Below are 20,508 nucleotides of genomic sequence, written 5' to 3'. Positions count from 1 at the left end.
CAGCATGAAGAGAATTGGAGCAATGAAAAGCGTTGCTTCCCTGCCAAGATATATAAGCCCCCAGCTAGATGTGTTCTGCTGTAATAACAAAGGCTAATCAATGTCTCTCAGCATATTATAGTTTCATCTCATCTGAAGGTCGTCACAGAATGGTGGAGATTTTTCTAAATGTCACATGGCTGAGCCTGCCTTGTAATGTAAAATGGACTTCATATAAAGTCAAGTGAAAAGAGCATTAGTCAACAAAGATAATAAGATTTCAAATCTGAGACATTTAAATTTCACAGTTGGTTTTGGAAATTTGTCAGACAGCAACAAATTTCTGGTTAACAGTGTTGCCCTGGTACTGGTTTCTGACAGGTGGGAGAGGCGAAAATCATCAGACCAAACCTACAAAAGCCGCACGCTCCTATCAAAAGAACGGGATGTGAGCACACTGCGGGCCTTCACGCTAAAGTAACCTCTACCAAATGTCAGGCTAGACTAAACCAATCAAAGTGGCTCCTTTGAACTCTCTGCTGGGTGTGACACAGATCAGGGGTCGCTGATGAAGAGCACCGTTAACTGAGTTGTGGGCACATCAGAAAATCAAGGAGGCAATGATGTCAGAGGGGTTACCAGGGGGAGGTGGAGGACAAGGGACAGGCAGGATGTAGGTGGGAGACAAGAGGTCTGAAAGGTGAAATTTATTACCATACTGAGAAGGCAGAGTCAGCAGACTACTGGGACACAGGTCTACAAGGACCTTTACAAGGGAGATGTTGGATTTGTCCACTGTGTGTAACACACAAGTAAGCAAGCGTCTGTGTTCAGTGGACAAACACAGACACTTGATTTTATAAACTCTCTAACACTTAATCAGAATAAATTGTATCGAGCTTGTGCAATTACTTTTTGACCCAGCTGTCATGTGCGCTTGTATAGCTACTATAACACTACAATATGTGATGAGATTGCTGTCCTTACTTTAGGGAGAGGGAGTAGTCGTTCTTGCTGGTCTCACTGTTTCTCACCAGGTAGCTGGCCTCCTTACACAGCCTGAGCAGAGACTCTGCATCTGTTCGGCTGATCGCTCCATGGTACCAGCTACAAGGAACAATAGGAAAAAGGGAGAGTAGGAGTTACAAAGGAATGGTAAGAATAAGCAGAAAATAGAACAAAAGAAATCAAACAAGGGTCGAACCTACTCATGAACAGAAAATGAACAAAAGGGCAAAAATATTTGAAATAATTTAAAAATTCCAGCCACAACAAAACAACACCAAGATCTGACTCACAACTGGCTCTCCAAGGGCATGGTGGGGTCAATACGCTCCCCGAGGGAGGAGCTGCAGTGGTCTAGTGACGTCATTTTAGTGTTGACCAGACAGCCGCTGGAGTGTCGCTGCAGCGGGCGAGTTTTCCCATCCTTTGTGGGAGACATTCGCGACTTCTCCACACCATCAAACTGGACTGTAATAAAGGAAAATACAGTAATTGAAAGACTTTATTCTGGACGGATATGTTTAACATTTCAAAAACAGTCACAACTCTGAAAATAACACATTATGGCCTTTACATACACTTCAGCTAGACTTCAGTTTAAGGTCACTTGAAAGAGCTAGTGTGCTTAACAGGAAGTAGACATTTGTAAAAGTTTTGACATAATCTGCTGGAAAATGTTTCTACTGAACTAGATCAGTGCAATGTGTGAGAACTGAAATTCAGGTTGTGCTTTCACACATACACACACACACACACACACACACACACACACACACACACACACACACACACACACACACACACACACACACAGTGTCACTTTGTGTAACTCATCCAACTGAAGGACATGTACACACAAGGTAGGAGGTATAAATCAATTCTCCCCCACTGAGTACACATTCCAGTGAGAGAAAGTACACACACACGCAAACTTCCTCCAAACAACACAAACAACCACATATGTAAATACGGCCATATATTCTACAGTACATGTCCCTCTTTAAGATCACAAATGTGTACAATCATACAAGCAAGCACACCTGAAAGAAAGTCGTACGCACACACAAATCCTATGCACAAGTGCTGCTAGTTAAACATTAAAGTGGCTTTTCAAAACTCTCACGGTTAACTGTGGACACGACAAGCTCTCTTGGCAACCTCACAGGGAAGTGTTGGAAGGTATGTGGGGGCTGGAGGTGACCTGTGCTCATGACATGACTGGCGAAGGTCACTGGGCAAATTCACAGCCAATCAGCAAACAGAAAAAAAAAGCCTTTACGTTGATTTACAAAAGCTAACATGAGAACAAAAGAGAAGATAATATTCATGAGGACAAGTGAAAGTGAGTTTGCACTCCTGCCAGGGGGTTATGGAGGCCAAAAGAATGAAATGCTCAGCAGTGGAGGTTGGAGCAGTGTTGTGGTCATTTGTATGTGTGTACATGTGTGTTTTAGCCACTTTTCTCTCAGCCATCCATCACTATAATTGATGTCACAGCACCCTTGGTGTAGCAAAGACCTACCAAGAGCTACTGACATGCTTCTCAAGCAATAACAGAGGCCCCAGCTTCCTACATCAACCATATGACAAGCTTTAGCTGAAGATTGTTTGCTGCTTTAAGGCTTAAGATCAACATATCAAAGCTGAGCCTTTGATGGAAGGAGTTAGTGTAGTATGAAGCCCACAGATTCCTTTGCAGCTCTCTGTCGCTAATGGCCAGTCTTGCGTCTAGTGTTTAATTACTCAGACTGAACATGGCAGCTACTGTGCAGACAGACAGGCACTGTGATCTTCACAACATGTCGATGGAAAAGGGCCTGCAATTGTCTAGACTCTGCATATCAGTCAGAGGATTGCATTACACTTTGTGAGCTTGCCAAGTGTTCCCATATCACACTTAGTTGAAAGGCTGACAGTATCAATCCATCAATTAAGGCTACAAGAGACAACACCACGTCAACAAATTTCTTTGAGCTTGTGAACACCCCTAAGTGGGGCTAAATGGGCAAATACATGACCTTCTGTAGTTACTGTAAATTCAACGATGAAACGCAGTAACTCTCTGTTGCCAATCAGCTTTAAAAGAGATTAAATTTAAAGCGAGTTACATACGATCTGAATGGCTTAGTAATATCAACAACTTCTACCGAGATGGTAAACCTGTAGTGGTGGATCCTGGGATCTTGGACTTGTACTTGTAAACAGGTATTTTTATACTGTTGTATTAGGACTGTTCTGATAACTTCTCCCAGCACATCATGTGCCTGTGGAGGGACATGATCCAACAGCAGATAAAGGTGCTAAGACAGAAAGCTGATGTTTCAGCTCTAACCACCAGGGGCTCCCCTTCACCTCCACACTCAACTCTGGGTTGAACTCGCTGGCCTTGGGCTCACTGATGCGTTTCCCTAAACATAAACTCATGGAAATGATTATTCCAAATGACTCCAACTACCGTTGTTATCTTGGCCTCTGCACTTCTGTTCATTATAAGGCTACGGCTGAGTCTTAAAATGACAGCCAAATTGTACTGCTGCATGACAGCTGGGTAAATTGTGGCTCTAACCTCAGGACTCGTAGAAGACTATGATCTTAAGCTTCACTTCCTCAGGGTCTGATGCTTGGACTATAGGCAGTCAAATGATGCTCCTGTGTTGCTTCTAAGTCCACATGAAAGATGTCATTAGTTCTTGATTTTTTTTTCCTGCTGTCCATTTGAACTAAATGCTGACTGTTGGGAATACAGTGCGAGTAGGACGAACATACAGTATATGTGTAAGGGTGAGAAATAGCGTTTCCATGGAAACTGACCAAGGGGACAAGGGAGATGCATGTTTGCTCTGCTCATCCCCGTCAACGCTGACAGATCACAACATGAAGACTCAGCCAATTGCTCTCTCTCCCTCCTTCACTTCCAATTCATCTTCCTGTTTACATATGTCTGGCCCTTCCACTTTTTCTCCTCCTCACCTTCTCTTTTGATCTTTCCATCTCACACTCTCTGGCACCACTTCTCTAACCTGCTCTATCTTTTTCTCTGCATTTTCACACGTCAAGGACAGGAAAAGATGGTGTGAAATGGACTGTGGAGGAATGTCTCCACAAAAGAAAGGAGAGACAGAGCAGTAACAGCTTTGATCTGTTATTCCCACTGTTTCTGATGGTGCCAGTGCAGGGCTATCATTGGGTCACTGATTATGTCTATTCTTGCAAAAAATTATTAAACTTTATCTGCTTACATTATATGTCCATACATAAATTATAATTTGAACATTATATGTAGTGTGTTTCAGTTCACCAGTGATCCAATGTGAACACATGTGGCTGGAAATGGTATCTGCTATCGTGGCATAAGGATGAATGTTGCTATCTTGGTTTCCCCACACAGTGCATCTCTCAGTGTATCTACAGCCCACTCAACCAATCCACCTGACCTCAGCTCTTCACATTTCTTCCATTCTCTCAGTGCCCACACCAAATCCGCCTTCCCCCTGAATTCAACACAATCAGTGCTTTATTTGACCTTGATTAAACCCCTTTTTCCTCCTCCACCTAGAAAGGGTTGACTGGCTATTCTCAGTGGAGCTCACCCTGTCAACCTTTCCTGTCAGAGCGGAGACTTTTCCAAAGGCAGAGTGCATAGTTCGACAAGAGGAATATTACCCTGACGAGAGAGCCTCTAAAAAGAACAAAAGCTATCACTTTATTTGCTCAAGTGTGAATGCTGCCATGTCTGCATTGATTGCCAGCCATCTTACCAGGACTAGATTTAAACTGTTGTAGAATTATGCTCTAAGGCTGAATATCAAGGGGAGTGAAACAAACTCATTCCCCTTTCATTCTCTGGAGCACACGGTCCGAGACATGGCCGACAGGAGATTGACAAGAGGATTGGGCCACAGGAGAACAAAAGCCCTGTGAGGCGGCTTAACAGAGACAGGAGTGTGCACATATATCCATGTGAACACACACACATCTGCACACAAAGACACATACATAAATGTGCAAGTGCATGTATGTGTGTGTGTGTATATGAGCGTGTGTGTGTTTGTGTGTGTGTTATCGGTATTGTTGCTTGTAAAGTGCAGCAAATGGAATCTGTGTATCAGATTGAAGTGTCACTCAGATGGTGACTGACGGCTGAAAGACCTGCCCCCTTCAGACACATAGCTTCCTTTAAAGAGCTCTATAACAAATTAAAAAAAATTAAAAAACAGAGGAGGTTGAGGAGGGAGGGAGGGAGAGTGTGTGTGTGTGAGAGGGAGCTGATTGGCTACAGCACAGATAAACACAGAGGTCAAAATGACATTTCCATGATTACACTGTGACCAAAACAACATGAAATGAATGTAATACAGCAGAGCATATCACAACACAAAAACAAAAATAATGCCACAAGAACTCAAATAAGAAAACACTATAAAATGGATTAGTAAAGTTTTCATGGGTGTCACTCTCCTCACTCTCAATAGGCTTCAGAGTGAACTGCATGAGCCACAATAGAGCCACAGCACCGCAACTGTAGTTACATTCATCACTGAGGCTTCTGAACAACCTGACTACTCTTCTCCCTCCGCACACACTCCTGTGCAAATTCTTCTAATTAAAATGGCTAATTAATTCTCATTTACTAATGGTACTCTTATCAAAAAGGATGACTAGTCTGAGGGGCGCAGCGTGCCATCGACCGCTATATTGTGAGGTGAAAATTAAGTTTTCCAGCTAGAATGTGTTAAATGAAACAGGTCTGCATCTCATTAGTAAGCACCACACACTGAAAATGGTGCTCAGCATGGTATGATACCCCTGGAACTGGTACCTTTAAATAAACCACTCACTGTTTTATTGATATTAATTATGTGCATTGGGAACACAAATGATGATTTGCTGGACAGTTTTTCTTAATCTATTTTTAGAGCAGAGAAGTTTAATCTCTGATGATTCTGTCATCTGGGAATATACTTTCTTCTTTTATACAAATACCAAAATGATATTCTAATTAGTTATTCCAAGACAAAGGGATGACCCACCAAAGTGTCAGCTAGTGGTTGTATTCAAAATTAAATCTGGATATCTTTTAATTCGTTCATTTTCTTAAAGTCTTCTTACCTCAGATTCGAGGAAGGAGAAGGCACAAGAAATGCTTCAAAATGTGGATAATTAATTCATGTCAAGAAACAAAGGCAAAAAGCTTTTCATTATACTCAGACAAAAGAGGCCTCCATTTATATGTAGATGTAATATCTGCCCTGTCAAGCCTCATTTAAATTTTGGTAATGAGGTTGAGAAGATAAGGCGGACTTCCTTGAACTGTAATGGATATTGTTTTTTTTCCTGGTGTATATTAGCCAAAGCACAACAACCTTTATAAAGACATGCAGACCCACTTTTACCCTGGCTGAGCCAGTGTTGAGGATGTAAACAATCCAGTGTATAATGGATGAGTAATGTCTTGGTGTGTGACAAGGGTCTGCCTGTACGCTGAGGTCAAGAGAGTGCATTGTAACTGTATTCACAGGGGTCACAGAGGTCATCAGCCCCCCCTGTGCCTGCCAAAGTGACCTTTGACCCGAAAGATGTAGAGTGGGGCCATACAGGCTCAGACAGAGAAAGGATCACTTTACAGCTGGACGCCAGTCTTAAACCCACTCACATCACAGAGGGAACCAGAACCTTTCCCATGGATTTATGGACATAAATCAACTCCTTGCCCTGTCCTCGCCTACAGCACACAACGGTGTCCTCTTACATGGCCTCACTCTAAGTCTTCCCACTCTGCCAGGGGAAATCCCATTCCTGGCATTAGTTCTGCTACATGTCCTTCTTTTCCCTGGGTAATTACAGCAGTCAGAGTGTGAGTCTGTGGAACGGCTTCAGAAATCAACTAAAGGCTCCTTTGGTTCAAAATAGATTCATTACTTGTCCATTGTGTTTGATTAGATGGTAAATATTGCTAACCCTGAGGTGAAGGGACTCAAGTCATGAACTGAAATAGACTCAAATGAGTTTGGTTTTCCAGTTCATGTAAGCCACTTGTAGAGAACAGCAGGCCAGAGGGACATCTGGGATGGTTATGAGTATGTTGACAAGAGGAAATGGGGGTCACAGCGAACGGCAATTAGGCATGCAGGAGGCAGTTCAGCACAATTAAAACTAATGAGCCCTCAGCCCTAAAACCTGCTCAAGAGTTAGTGATTTTCTGCCACATGTAATCCAGATGGAAAACTACAGCCATTTCTGAGCTAATACTAAAGTCAAATTACACATTGCCACTAAAAGATGTGAACTCTTTAAGTAAGTCATCACTGACCTGCGGATTAAAGGGAATACTTTCACATACCTATCACACTTAAATGCTACATACTTAGTGGGAACACACACAGTTTTTACTGTTCAAAGTCTTCATAAATGAAATCAACATTGTTGGATGAATGGATACATGGATGGATGAGAAGATGGATGGGCGGACAAATGGACAGATGGATTGTTTTACGGATGGATGGACAGACAGACCAACAGGAAGGGGAGGGGGAGGGTGGCAGGTAAGTGATGAGAAAGGTAGTGGACAATGTGAACACCAACACCCACCATGGTGGTGCTGGTCACAACTCGTCTGTCCTGGCGAGGGCTGTGCTGTCTGGGAGGGAGACTCCAGCTCCTCCACCAGGGGAGGGCTGGTGTTGAGTTGCCCAACAGGAGGGGGCCATGGTAGGTCCTTGATCACTTTAATCTCTACTGCAAGTGTCGCCCAAGTCACCAGAGGAGAGGTGGAGTGAAGGAGAGGACAGGAACGAGAGGTATAAATGGACAACAACAGAGGGAATGAGGAAAGGGAAGCAATGACAGAAAACAGAGGGAGGAAAAAGAGAAAAGAAAGAAGGGGTAAGTGAAAAATAGATAAGAGCAGAGGATGCCAGCATTGTGGTGGAGAGCTGGTTTATGTTGTGATCCAAGAATCAGCAGCAGCTGTAGACAAGAAAAGGAAGGAATAGAACAGGACTGAAAAAGAAGATGCGTTAGTTCTAAAAGTCGGGTGGGGATTTGATTGCTGGTCCCACTTTGGAATAAGTTTCAGGTTGATTAAAATACCCACATTGCTAAAGGCCTGGAAGTATAGTCAGTATACAGATTTAATTCTGAACTCAAATTCAATAAAATCCTATTGAGCCCCCAACCTTTCCTGAACATGGAAACAGAGATGCACAAGAAACATGCAATACAAAGTTCTGAATCCTTACTTTTACTTCTATGTAATGCTTGATGTACTGTATGACAAGACTTTACTACAGAGGCAAATAATATAATGCTGTGCCTTAAAGGTGCAGACTGTAAAATATAAAGCTGCCTCAAGCTCAGCTTCAGAAAGTCACCGATACAGAACATGAGCATACACTTTGTTCTTATCCTAAGTGCTCAGTTTGAAAAAAAGATACACAATAATGCAGACAATACGCTTCACTGGAACAAACCTCAGAGCAATTCATCCTGGTAGTGGACTCTCCACAGGCTTTGCCCCTTAAATAATGTCCAGCCAGGGTATTACCAGGGTAAATTGAGTGCTCTTGCAAAAGCATATCTGTCACAGAGGAAGGGCCACTTGTTAAATAACTAGGGAAAATTAATAAATGGGAGGTGGGGAGGGGAATGTTTTCTCATCATCCAAGTGGAAGCTAGTGTTAGAAGTCAAGGCTAAAAAAGACACACAGTAACAGCTTTGTAGAGCTAATGCATGATCCTCTGGAGGTTAAAATTGTATGAGTGCATGACTATATTTTTTTTTCACCGATTTCCAAATACAGATCTTCCAGCAAGGCAACACTCTCGATGTTATTAGGATCAATTTATTGTCTCTGTCCATGGTGCTGGAAGTCTAACTGCAGTGGGTAAAAGTAAGGAAAAGAATAAATGTGATTTCATGATTTCTGGAAAACAATGCCCTTGCTCACAAATTAGGAAGCCGCAAAAACAGTGACAGTTCTTGCTGTATAAGCTAGAGGAGAAGAAAGAACAAATAATGCAGGTGTCGCTTCTCCAATTAGCCCAAGACTTCCATAAGAACACTAGTCGAGATACAAAAATAGGAAAATATATTGAAACTTACCCTAAAATATCAAGAAATGTGGACTGCCTGATTTGAATTCAGAAGTTAAAGCCAAAAACCTACCTTACTCATTAAATTAGATGACAATAAATTAGATCACACTGGAATTCAAACTGTGGGTTAACATTGACAAGAAAACCCTTCAGTGGTAACCTTTACCTCAACCCATCAAAGTGGTCTGAAATCATGACTTGACTCTGGAGGACGTTGACGAAAAGGAGCAGAATAGCAGCAGATTGGCAGGTGAATATTCAAGACCACATTGGTTGTCACAGACTTCCTTTACAGGATACTGTATATCTCAGTCAAGGGCTCAAGATTTTTAATAAGTCAATTTCTAACATTGAGTTTTACTTTAATGAATGACAGCAATTATTTTGCAAGATTTTTGGAGTCACATTTGTGATTCAGAGTAACACCCCCTCATCTAAAGAGAGTTGATTAGGTGCTACTTCAGCTGCCTAGGATGAAAAGAATGCAGCTGTATTCATAACCATTAGTGTGTCACTCGTATACAGGCTGGTTTTCAGTGGGAGGATGAGCATAATTTTGTGGACTTGTCTGTCTTCCTCCCTGCAAAGAACTGCAGTATGGTGGTAGTACAGGACATGCTAATGAGAAGCAATATCTGCAAGCTAGATGAAGGGGGAAACTGGAGAATATCTAGTCCGACAAGCAATTAAATAGCCGAGCCTGCGATGTCAGGGGGCTAATCTAGAGAATGGTGGCTGGAAGGAGGAGCTGCTTGCTGTCTGTCCTGATGGGAGAGGGGTGGGGTGGTGGAGCGGCAGGGTGTGGGGAATGATGGCAGAAGGTCAGAAACTCTGGAAGATAATATAACTTCCTCTACTTTGGGGTGAAGTAGGGGACTCTCTTCCTATGAGATTAAAAGCCTAATACTCATTTCACATTGCAGATTAGCGTGTAATTGTTTGGGGAGCAGCAGGCTGCCTGCACTCTGCAGCCTCACAGTGAGGATGAGGAGATGATGTGGGGGAGTGTGGCTCGGATTCGCTTGGTTGCACGGCTGAATAATAATAATAATTTAGCACTGTGAAAATTGAGGTAAACTAGTTCAATAGCCAGGTGTTTTTATTTTTGGGTGACTGGAATCTGCGGCACTTTATAACGTTTTCAAAAATCCTGCAGGTCCCAAGGCCATCCTGAGTAATCACTGACTCTAGCTGCCATGTTGCCTGATGGGTGAATGCATCTTTATACCTTGCAGCATTCTTCAAAGACAAATTCAGTGATGTATTAAAATCTAGGACTAAGGTGACAACAGCAGTCATCTACACACACTAGAGCTGATTTACACATCGACCCTGAAGACTCAACACACTGCGACAGACATTTTATACATCCACCACCATCAAAATGCCCTTTGAGAAACATATCCAAACAGTGATAAATAACCCTGTGAACACCTATACTGGCTGATGCAGATTTTGACTGAGTATCAGCTCTGTGGGTGGCACATTATAATTTGTGTGAACAACAGGTGAAGTGTTTTAGAAACTGGAGTTGAATATCGGGTAGAAAATATGCACTTTATAAAGCACTTCTGAGAGGATCTGCAGAAAAGCACTGACCAAACAAAATGTTTGATTATTCTCTATAGTTTGGAGGTTCTGATTCCGATGATTGTAATTAACGACAGTAGTGTTTTAATTTTACTTTCTTGAAAGAGAAAACAGAGATCTTGCAGAGCCTAAGGAATGTGTTAATACGTCCAAAGATTACTACATCTTTGTCATCTAATCTGACTGCATTTGGATCAATATGTAATCCCTCATCTGCGTTATCCTCACTTAATACACAACACCTCCTGTTGACATAGGAATAGAGGCTATTAACAATTCTACTGTAAATTGACAAAGTACCTGTCACTCAAGTAAATTACACAAACATGGCCATGTTAGAACTCTGAATAGGAAAACTCAAAAAAAGTTTTGTGTGTTACTCATGTGTCCAACAAGCTTTGATAAGTGGGATGTTGGCAGGATGTCACGTGGACTAAACTCTGATTAATTATTTGCTTCACAGCTATGTTAACAATTCAGTTCATCAAGAGAACCAGAGAATACTTGAACAATGGGCAACAGCCCCCTTTTTTTTTCCCTTTGTTAGTGCGTTTACCTTCCCTTTGTTCTTCCAGGAGCAGATCTATTTTTAAAGCCAGGTATTTGTTTACCCAGGCTTTTCATTAGCCCATGGCACTTCATCACTGTAAATAGTGCAGCACCATAAATCACCAGCTATGCTTGTTTCCACCAACGCCATTTAATTTAGTTCTGCTTAATTTGGTTGGCTAATTGCATGCATATTCAAAACAAGCTGGAAGATTGTGATGTTTATGCTGAACATTATGAGCAGAGGAGCTCAGAACACAAAACCAGCCTCTTCTGAAGACGTGTTTGTTTCATCAGCACCCGAATCATTACAGATAACAACTGTGTAATGCTCAGGGGGAAGTGAAATGCCACCTCATAATTCTCTGCATACTGTATCTGTCACATTATACGGTCCGGCTCTCTTTCAAAGCACATATCTGCTTTGAAAGACCATGCGTTTGTATTAGAAACGAAAGTGGCACAGAAAATGGGTGATAGAGATGAGATGACAGCTAAGCCTTTTCCTTGCTCTTCTATAAAGGACGAGAAGGGAGACATGGGTGAGTGACGGCCAGCCAGCAGGAGCTTCCAGGGGGCCCTGCTGGTGATGTGCTACTTCTATACTTTGTGAGGGAGGTTTACGGTGCTGTTGTGTGTGACCAATGTGTGCGAGTGAAGATAACACCCGTGGCAGCGCCCAGAGAAAGATGGCAGGACACATTTTGAGGCTCATGAAAGAGGGCTGTCGGGAAGGTTATCAGCAGGGTGTTGCAGCAGAGGCCAGGAGGCTGAGACAGAGCTGCGGAGTGACAGACAGCACTGGGGGAAACTGGATCATCCAAGCAGAGAGACAGACCCATGGCACCAACAAAACAGCTGGCTTTACCCGGGTGCAAAGAACCAGCGCAGGACTGTGACTGAATCAATTATTTATTTTAGGACATTAGACACGAGCCTCAGATTTCTGGGTCGTTAAGCCCATGAAGATTCATTAAAAAACCATAAAGCTCCCCAAGACCTGAGGGAGTAAGCACAGCACCTTCTCTTATCTCCCGTATTAAATGCATGGTACCCTGCTGGCCAGGAGCCAAGTGAAAGGAGTTACTAGCAGGTAACAGAGGGCAAAGAGATTAAGTAACAATGGCTCTCGATCCCATTCCTGCTGTGACGGGGTTCAGATTTCCGAGGGCGGCGTGTCCGTGTCTGGGTGTGTGAGTGAGAATGCCACATGCATAACCAAAGCATACAGGCTTAAACTGATGGACATGCGAGCTCACTTTCTCTTGCCCTCACATGCAGGCTTCTTCATGTGGTCAAATCCTAATATGTCTTCCTCACTCTTCACCTTCAGGCTCATCCATCACCTACTCAGCAGCCAGGAGGGAGGCAGGAAAGAGGCTGTAACAAGTGTGTGTGTGTTTTTGTTCCAGAGGGGGGGAAGCGGGGATGAGTGATTAACCAAACCGCAAGTACACAGCCTCCCAGCACCCTAACAAGGCAGGGAATTTACATTCCATTGCATACCTGTCAGGAGATAGCCCAACAGTGAATAATAACACCAGACCAAGTGTTGTAAAGAGGCAAGCATGCAGGCAGTGATAGGGACAGCTGAGGAAAAAGGGCTGTAGCCAGGAGCATTACTCTGCTCTTTTTCTCCTATCATTAATGAAGACAAATAGTCTTATATGCAGATTGCATTATTGTGTTACACCATGGAGGGAGGGCGTAGGCAGCACTTGGTGCTTATTTAATCCCTTTTTGTTTTACTCCCGCTCCACGGTTTAGTAAGGTTATGCATCTTTTTTTCATTGTCTGTTAATACTTTGTTTGCAGACACTTTTATTTCCCACATAATTGTTGGAATATAAACTGTGAAGGTTTTCTTTTTCATGTGCACAAGAAAGTGCCTCCAAAATCCAAACAACAGTATCATTAGTCATTGATATTACACTGCCATAAAGTGCTTCAACAGAAACATTACTGAGGGAAATTGCGCTTTAACCTAACAGCACACTGAGCTATAGACTGACTGTAAAACAGGCCGTCTGCCTATGTGCCAAAGTGTTGAATCAGGCATTAAATTGTGACCAGAAAACATTTTTAATTACTAACTTAATTGCTGAGATCTGGGGACATGGCAACATCACCACACCAGAGTCAAGCTGGGCAAATAACATGAGTAGTCAGACAAACACACAAGTTGTTAAAAAATCCCCAGTTAAACCATGTTATCTATTGCACTTGGCAACAGGCAATGAAGTGAAGTAAAGGGTACACAAAATATTGTCAAACAATTTGATAATGTAATCATTCACTGCATAAAACAACTGCAGTAGGCCAGCTATTAACAGTGCGTTAATGCCAATTTCGTTAATATTTATTGTGTAGGTTACGGGCTTTAAAAATAAAAAAACAGTATCCTACTGAAGTTCTCACAGTGCAGTAGTGAAACCACATGAAATAACCACTTTTGTGTAGCCAACATCTATGTTTACAGGTTTCAGAGCTCAAAAGTCTTGGCCAGAAATGTTATCTTGATGTTGCATAAAAAAGTCAAGGCATGTCAAACTAGCTCAAAGGTGGAAGACAATTCCAGACGGTGAAATCACAAAGTACCTTTCCAAAATCGAATGCATATTTACAGTGTCCAGTTTGGGAGATACAACATGTGCATTTAGTTTCGAAATGTGGATAACCTGTGACTAAACTTGGGATACACCTTCTCTGACTATCTGTCAATAAAAATAAGACCTGTCTTTGTTACTATAATAAATACATATCCATACATTGTCTGGTTTGTTTCTAGTTTAACATCTGAATGTAAATTCACATCAAGCTTTTCCCACATTGTATAGTGACTACTTTTCCTGAGAGGGCTCCAACAACTAAAAATGTTCAGAAAATGTATCTCTAAATATGGCCCTGCTGTGAGAAACCAAAATATCTAGTTACAGGATGGAGAGGGTAAAATTTAAAATAAGACTTGTAACAAACCATGAAATCTAAGGCCAACCTGGATCCCACAGCTACTAGAGAAAACGTGTCCAGACGTGTCACGCTCTTACAGTAAGCCCATGACCTTATGACTCCAGTCTAAAATTTCATAAACTGTATGGAACCCTACTTTGAGTGTGGAAGCAACACAATTCAATCCTGCCTCTATGAGATGTGAAAATTTAAAGGATGAAATTCATCAACAGTAACAGTAGTGCTACAAAACAGCTGCTCAACCAGATGTTGAAGATAGGAATCTCCATGACAAGGTCAGGATAACCTGGCAAAATCTGGCAACATACTCTAAGTTTAGTCTTAAAAAAGTCCAAAGAGGGATGACACAGGAATGACTTATGAAGTGAGAATTATGGGACTGTCAGTAGTCTTAAAGAACTGTCTCACAAGTGGACTTAAATGCTGAAGCAGTGTATAATTTCTTGACATTGGAGCTAAGCTGGTAGCAAAGATCAGAGCCTTGGGCGCAGGCACACAAGCTCAAACCTTGAAAGGTGGGAAACTTTCTCTAAGCCTCTTGATGTCTGGATCCGAGACTGCTCCACAAACGCAACAAGCCCATGTTGACAAGGCTTGTCCCAGAGACGTCTTTCTCGTCTTTCTTCCTTTTTTTGTCTTCCAAATAGTGGGGAATTATTTCTACTCAAATTAAACATAACACAGAATGAAGACGTGCAGTAAATCAAAGCACTTTTTGGTCTGCAGCTTTCTTACTTTGAAAGACAACTTAAAGACTTATCTCTTCAATTCCCAGCCAACACTCTGACATCCAATGGAAATTAAATTAATCATCATCAAAAGAGGGACACTGTGTGTAAAGGGGGAGTTGAAAGAGGGATGTATTAGTAAATAGCGCCCTAACCAAACTCTTCTGAGTGCCGCTTGACAGAAAAATAATGAGGGAGAGAAGGAAAGTGATTAAGAATGCAGCATCCCTTATTTAAGTAATCACTGGCAGAGGCAGAACAGCGTGACTCCCATGAAGACCTCAGTGCCTAGAATACACCGCAGTAAACAAGAAACGGGAATGAAGTGACAAAAAATTAGGAAAACATAGAAAGATGATGTATGAATAGACAAACCTATGAGCCTGCTCAAACACGAATAAGCTCTTTGTAAATCAGGACTGGTGCCACATTGCAAAGAATCCATCTATCATGTCATTTATTCTGTAACCAAGTGATCATTTTACATACTGAGAAGTGATGCTATATTTGAGGAAGGAGGTAGGCTGGTATAAAGTGTTCCTCTCATCACCTGCAGGCTTGCACTAAATACTCTCTTGAGCCTCTTTTTCTTCTTCTGCAAATGAGATTCACGAGCTCGCTACCATTTAATGCCACGTTATGCCACACTTCACGCACATTTAACTATGTTACATATTACAGTGACGTCCACTTCAGCATCCTCTCTGTCTCTCTCCGCTCCCCTGCTGCAGCTGCTGCTATGGCTCCCCTTAATAATTAAGCAGAACTATCACTGTGCTATTCAGATGGTTTTGGTGAGTAATGTTAACATCTACAAACGCAGGCCAGCTGGATCTTTAAGAAGCAAATTTTGATGCTACAATTTTATATATTTTTTATAGGATGTCATGAGGCTCATCACTCAACATGGAATTAATAACTCACAGAATTTGTGTTTGAGACATTACAAAAATGAGATCCACCTCCAGCTCTCTAAAGCAGCACCACACCATAATGGATTAATGACTTTCTCAATTTTTCTTTATAGAAATCCCATGTAAATGTTGTGCTGTGTTCCCAAAACACACAGATGGGAGATTAAAAGACGAATGAAATAGAAAAATAATAATAAAAGGATAAAAAAAGTAAAAGATGAAAATTTATTTGCATTATTATCATTCAATGTCCTGCTTTGGGACATTTTTATTTACACTTCTGTAAAACTCAATTACTAATAATTAATGAGCCTTCAGGTCATACATATTTAATGGCTTCTTTCATTTGGCTGTAATTAAGAAAAAGAAATCGATCATCATTGATGATTTACTCATCCTGATGTTTTCACACAGACTACACATTCACACTCAAGACTTTCTGAATCTTAAACCAGATACAGCTAAATGAATAAATACTGTCATAGTAGAAATACAACTGAGCTAAAACATGGTTATTTAAATGTTTGTTCTTGTTAACATCTGCTTTCTGAAGTTGGTCCCTTGAATGCTATCTTCACCATTAAACTGGGAAAGTGCCTCAGTAAGAGCCTTTTTGGCTGTTTGGGTGTGTATATTTGTGTCTTTTTGCACAGATGGTTAAAAATAGTGTGAGCTTTGTACAATGGGCAGCACAGATGAGCACACTTTGCTCTAGTTTGTGCACAGAACATCCCCAGAGAAGAAAATACACAATTTAAATGTTTTTAATGCAGTGTTAATTATTTCCACAGCTCCCTTGGAGGTGAAGCTTAAGGTGAGTCAACACAAATTCACTCACTCAAACCCATAAACCCCATTACCCCTCCTTCTTCTGAGCAACAAGAAGTTTTACTGCACTTATTGCACTTGTTACACTCTTGTGGCCACTGCAGGACTGATTTGAGGACCAGTGGCTCTGCCATTTTTAGTCCACTTCAAGCACTAGGCAATCACATCAGTGGCATCCTAATAATGTCATTTGAATCAAGAAAATGTTCAAAGCAAGGTGATTTGTATTTGAAGGGGGTGACCTTTTCTCGATCTGACAGTTTATTTTGAGAACTTAGGGCTTAGAAATTTAGGGCTCATGTGATTTTTCAGTGGTAATCAAATCGCAAAACATGTGTGTAACATCAGTGTTAATGACATATTTAACTTTGGTGTTGCAGAGTGAGAAATAAATCCAAAAACCGCAAGGTTTAGTGCAACCAAGAGGGTTCAGGCCTCACTGTCACAGCTCTAACATGGATATATTACAGACAGACAAGAGACACTCCCCAGCCCCGTCTCCACTGGTACCTGTGAGGGATTTAGAGGTGCAGTCCTTTCTTCTGTGGGGACCTGATCCAGTGCCACTTACAGAGCCCTCGTAGCTAATGCAGTCATAACAAAGCAGAGCTGTTCAAGGATGAAAAAGAAAAAAATATAAAGAGAAAAGGGGCGATGAAAAATAGATTCAAAGGTTGCTGATTTTCTTTAATCAGTTAAAAGGCTAGGCTTTTTTTTTTTCTTTCTTTTTTTTTTTAATTTGGGGTGCCATATTGTTTCCGGGAACAGCCCTGTTTGATGTTATGGCTGTGTTAGCCATGCTGAAGCTCCCAAAACACAAAGACTACCTGCACCTACATGCACCTGCACAACCAATCATGCCCCCCTGAGCAGAATAGATATCAACTTAGTTTAAACAGACAGCAGTTGGATCAAACAATATACTGGACACCTGCAAATGAACTTAGCGGGTGCTTTAACAGAGGATAAAAAGGAGTGTTAACAGAGTTTAAAGCAGCAGCAGCAGCAGCAGCAGCAGCAGCAGAAACCTCAAACCTGGCAGAAGCTATAATCAAATTTGTTAGAGCTGGAAAAACAGACACCTGAGTTAGTTAAGCAGAAAAGAAATGATTTCAAATTTAACGGTGTTAAAAGCTTGAAATTCAAAGAAGGCAACCCTCACTGAAATACAGTCATTGCTAAATTGAAATTGAACATAAGCAGATTCACTGTCTGAGCTTTTGACATCATATGGTACAGTATGCAACAGGTATAGCTGAAACAAGTTAAAATGTTTCGTTTCAATTAGGATGAGGAAAGCTTGTTTTCAGTCTGTTTCAACAACAGTGTGTACTTTAAAATGTTCCTCTAAGAAAGAGTAAAGCGAAGAAGCTGTGTGTTTTTACCTCAAATGTCCTCATATAAGTTACTGACTTGTTTCAGCTTCTTCTCTCTGTGTCATATATTTATTTTCATTTATTTTACCTGCAAACGCTTTGGAAATCCTCTCCTTTTTCCACTCCCAGGGCTGGTCATACTCCTCGGGGGGTCGCTCATCATCCTGGGGCAGTCGGCTTTCTCTTGGGCAGCGCGAACGCTCAGGATCCGAGTCGCCACCATTCTCAGCTGGCTCGTATGGAGTGTCGTACAGGGGCAGCTGCCTCACAGGTCCTTCCTTAGGCCCTCGTCCACCAGATCGTATTTCTACAAACAAGGAGAAAGGCTGGTCATTAATGCTAGGTCTCTGAAATAAAACTTTATAGATGAAAATGGCTCAGTGGGGAAGAACACTGTCAGCATATGAGAAATGAGCATTTATGACCGTAGATGCACTTACAAGAGGCATCTAAAGCAACACATTTTATATAGGCTGACTTGCACATTTCTTGTATGGCATACAGAAATGATGAATGTGGGAAGGTATTTAAAATGATTAGATCGAAGACGAAAGAGCTTCATGGACACAGTTTCAGATGCATGCCCTTCTTCTTACTATACAGCATGGCTGAAATCTTGCTGTGATCACAGGTACACAGGCCTGTCAACAACATAAATGCTTGGTGGCCACTCCCGCTCTAACCCTCATTTTATATCTCAAGTGTAAATCCCCCAACCAGCAGTAGTCTGGGAGCAGATATGTGCAGGGTGATAAGATGTGTGGACGGTAAGGCAGGGGCCTCTGACATGAAGTGAATTATGGTGACAGTTTGCCGTTTCTGAACTGATCACATAAAGGGAAGCCGAAGACAGAGTTGAAATAACGGGAGAGGAGGGGGGCCTCAGAAGCTGTGCATCTGCAAAAGCACACAGTGTGACCTCCCTGAATACTAAAAACCACACAACGGTTCTGAACAGCCTCGCCCCGGGCTCCACATGCCTGCTCTGTCAGAACAGAGGTGAAGAGAGAGAGCACCAGTGTCCTTTCTCACCTTCTTCCCTCTGTGCTTCTACCTAAAAACTATGAACACCATGCTAAACTTTCAGTGTTACTCTGAAACCAGTAGCAGATGAATGTCCACGTTAATGGTACTGTTTTCTTTCTTAAATTCTGGTAACACCCCATAGTGCCCCAAATTTCCTCTTGGTCGTAATATTCTGTGAAGAATTACAAAAGATCAACAGTGAACGCAGAGTGTCACTATGACATTTCTCAAGATCAGTGTTTTTCTCCCAAACAAAGTACTTATGAATGAAATGAATTCAGAAATGAGGTCTAGCATATAGTAGAAACTAAACTAATAATTAAGTATTAGGGGAAAAAAAATCAACCATATACAGATGACTTTTGTCATTCTTAGCCTTAACACTGGTGGGGCTAAAAATGTGTGCCCTGAAGGTCCTACTAGAAAAAGGGCCTTCATCTTTGTTTATAGATTTTATGCTAATCAGAGCAACTGATTTCTTGTTCTGGACTACAGTATCGAATAGGCTGGCAGACAGACCAACTGACCACCAACCAGCATCAGCATACTTAAGCCAGTGTCAAATTCCTCAAAATGGTCAATTGTCACATAAGTTTACAACCTCAGATGGAGGTAAGAGATTTCCTTTACAGTAAGAATAAATATACATATTGTACTTAACAGCTTGAAGTGCAACCTTTGAAAAGCAGCTACTTTGCATCATGTGCCACTCATCTAAAGATGAAGGGTGAGAGAGTACTTGGCAGAAAAGAAATCATTGGACCAGAAAGCTACTAGTCTTTCAATATGGTGGGGATTTTATCTATCATAGTGGTAGGGAAAAAACAAATGAGGGCATAGCGGCGTTTGTTGTGAAATCTTCACATGTTGCAGAAAGGGACATGCAGGTTTTGTTTTGTGATGCACCAGTTCTCCCCCCTTTTTAAACATTTCCAGCTGCCTGGCTTGTCCGCAGATGGAGCTTTGTCTATACTTTCTATATGTGGAATCATGAATAGGATTTATTAGGTAGTTTTTTTCTAGACACCTAGACCCTGAAGAACGCTGCAAAAGGAAATCAGATTCAAGATTCAGTGTTTTCCTGAATATGACTTTTTCCCTTAAAATCTTGCATTTAATGTTCACAATCTTGAATCCAGTGCATAAATTCATGCTATTGTTCTTCTTTAATGTTATAAATCTTTAACATAACCTAAACTAGGATGCATGCAACATAAATGTAACCCTTTTATACTCTATGCAGAGAGGTAAAACAGACCTGACTCCTAATGAAGCATCATGCCCTTGAGAACTCTCCTTTTCTCCCTTTTCCTCTGCCTCCTCCTCCCCTCTTCAATCTCCCTCTACTCATATGAAGTTGTTAGCAGCCTGCACCCTTCCTCCTGGGCCACATGAAGCTGTTAGCGGCCAGCACCACCATAGAGTAATGCAATGTGAAGAGAATGAAAT

At 41.6% G+C, this 20,508-nt stretch overlaps 1 protein-coding gene across 4 annotated transcripts in view; it reads right to left on the bottom strand.

Annotated features, from left to right (window-relative positions):
- The window catches only part of LOC139627665 (SH2 domain-containing adapter protein F), a 97,258-nt gene that overhangs the window by 10,599 nt on the left and 66,151 nt on the right, over positions 1 to 20,508 (bottom strand). The window contains exons 3-6 of one of the 4 annotated variants that reach the window (XM_071488657.1): positions 18,122 to 18,340; positions 7,573 to 7,719; positions 1,278 to 1,452; positions 967 to 1,086 (exon numbers count right to left, since the gene is read on the bottom strand). In XM_071488657.1, the coding sequence (XP_071344758.1) occupies positions 967 to 1,086; positions 1,278 to 1,452; positions 7,573 to 7,719; positions 18,122 to 18,340 (661 nt within the window). Of the gene's footprint in view, positions 1 to 966; positions 1,087 to 1,277; positions 1,453 to 7,572; positions 7,720 to 17,167; positions 17,267 to 18,121; positions 18,341 to 20,508 lie in introns of all 4 variants that reach the window. The other 3 variants (XM_071488658.1, XM_071488659.1, XM_071488661.1) reach the window with 3 other exon arrangements.

Source organism: Trachinotus anak, unplaced genomic scaffold (assembly GCF_046630095.1).
Source record: "Trachinotus anak isolate AG129_WGS33_773 ecotype Australia unplaced genomic scaffold, CSIRO_AGI_Tana_v1 ptg000011l, whole genome shotgun sequence".
Taxonomy (NCBI): domain Eukaryota; kingdom Metazoa; phylum Chordata; class Actinopteri; order Carangiformes; family Carangidae; genus Trachinotus; species Trachinotus anak.
The sequence above is the reverse complement of the archived record's forward strand: the minus strand, read 5'-3'. Positions and strand labels throughout refer to the sequence as shown.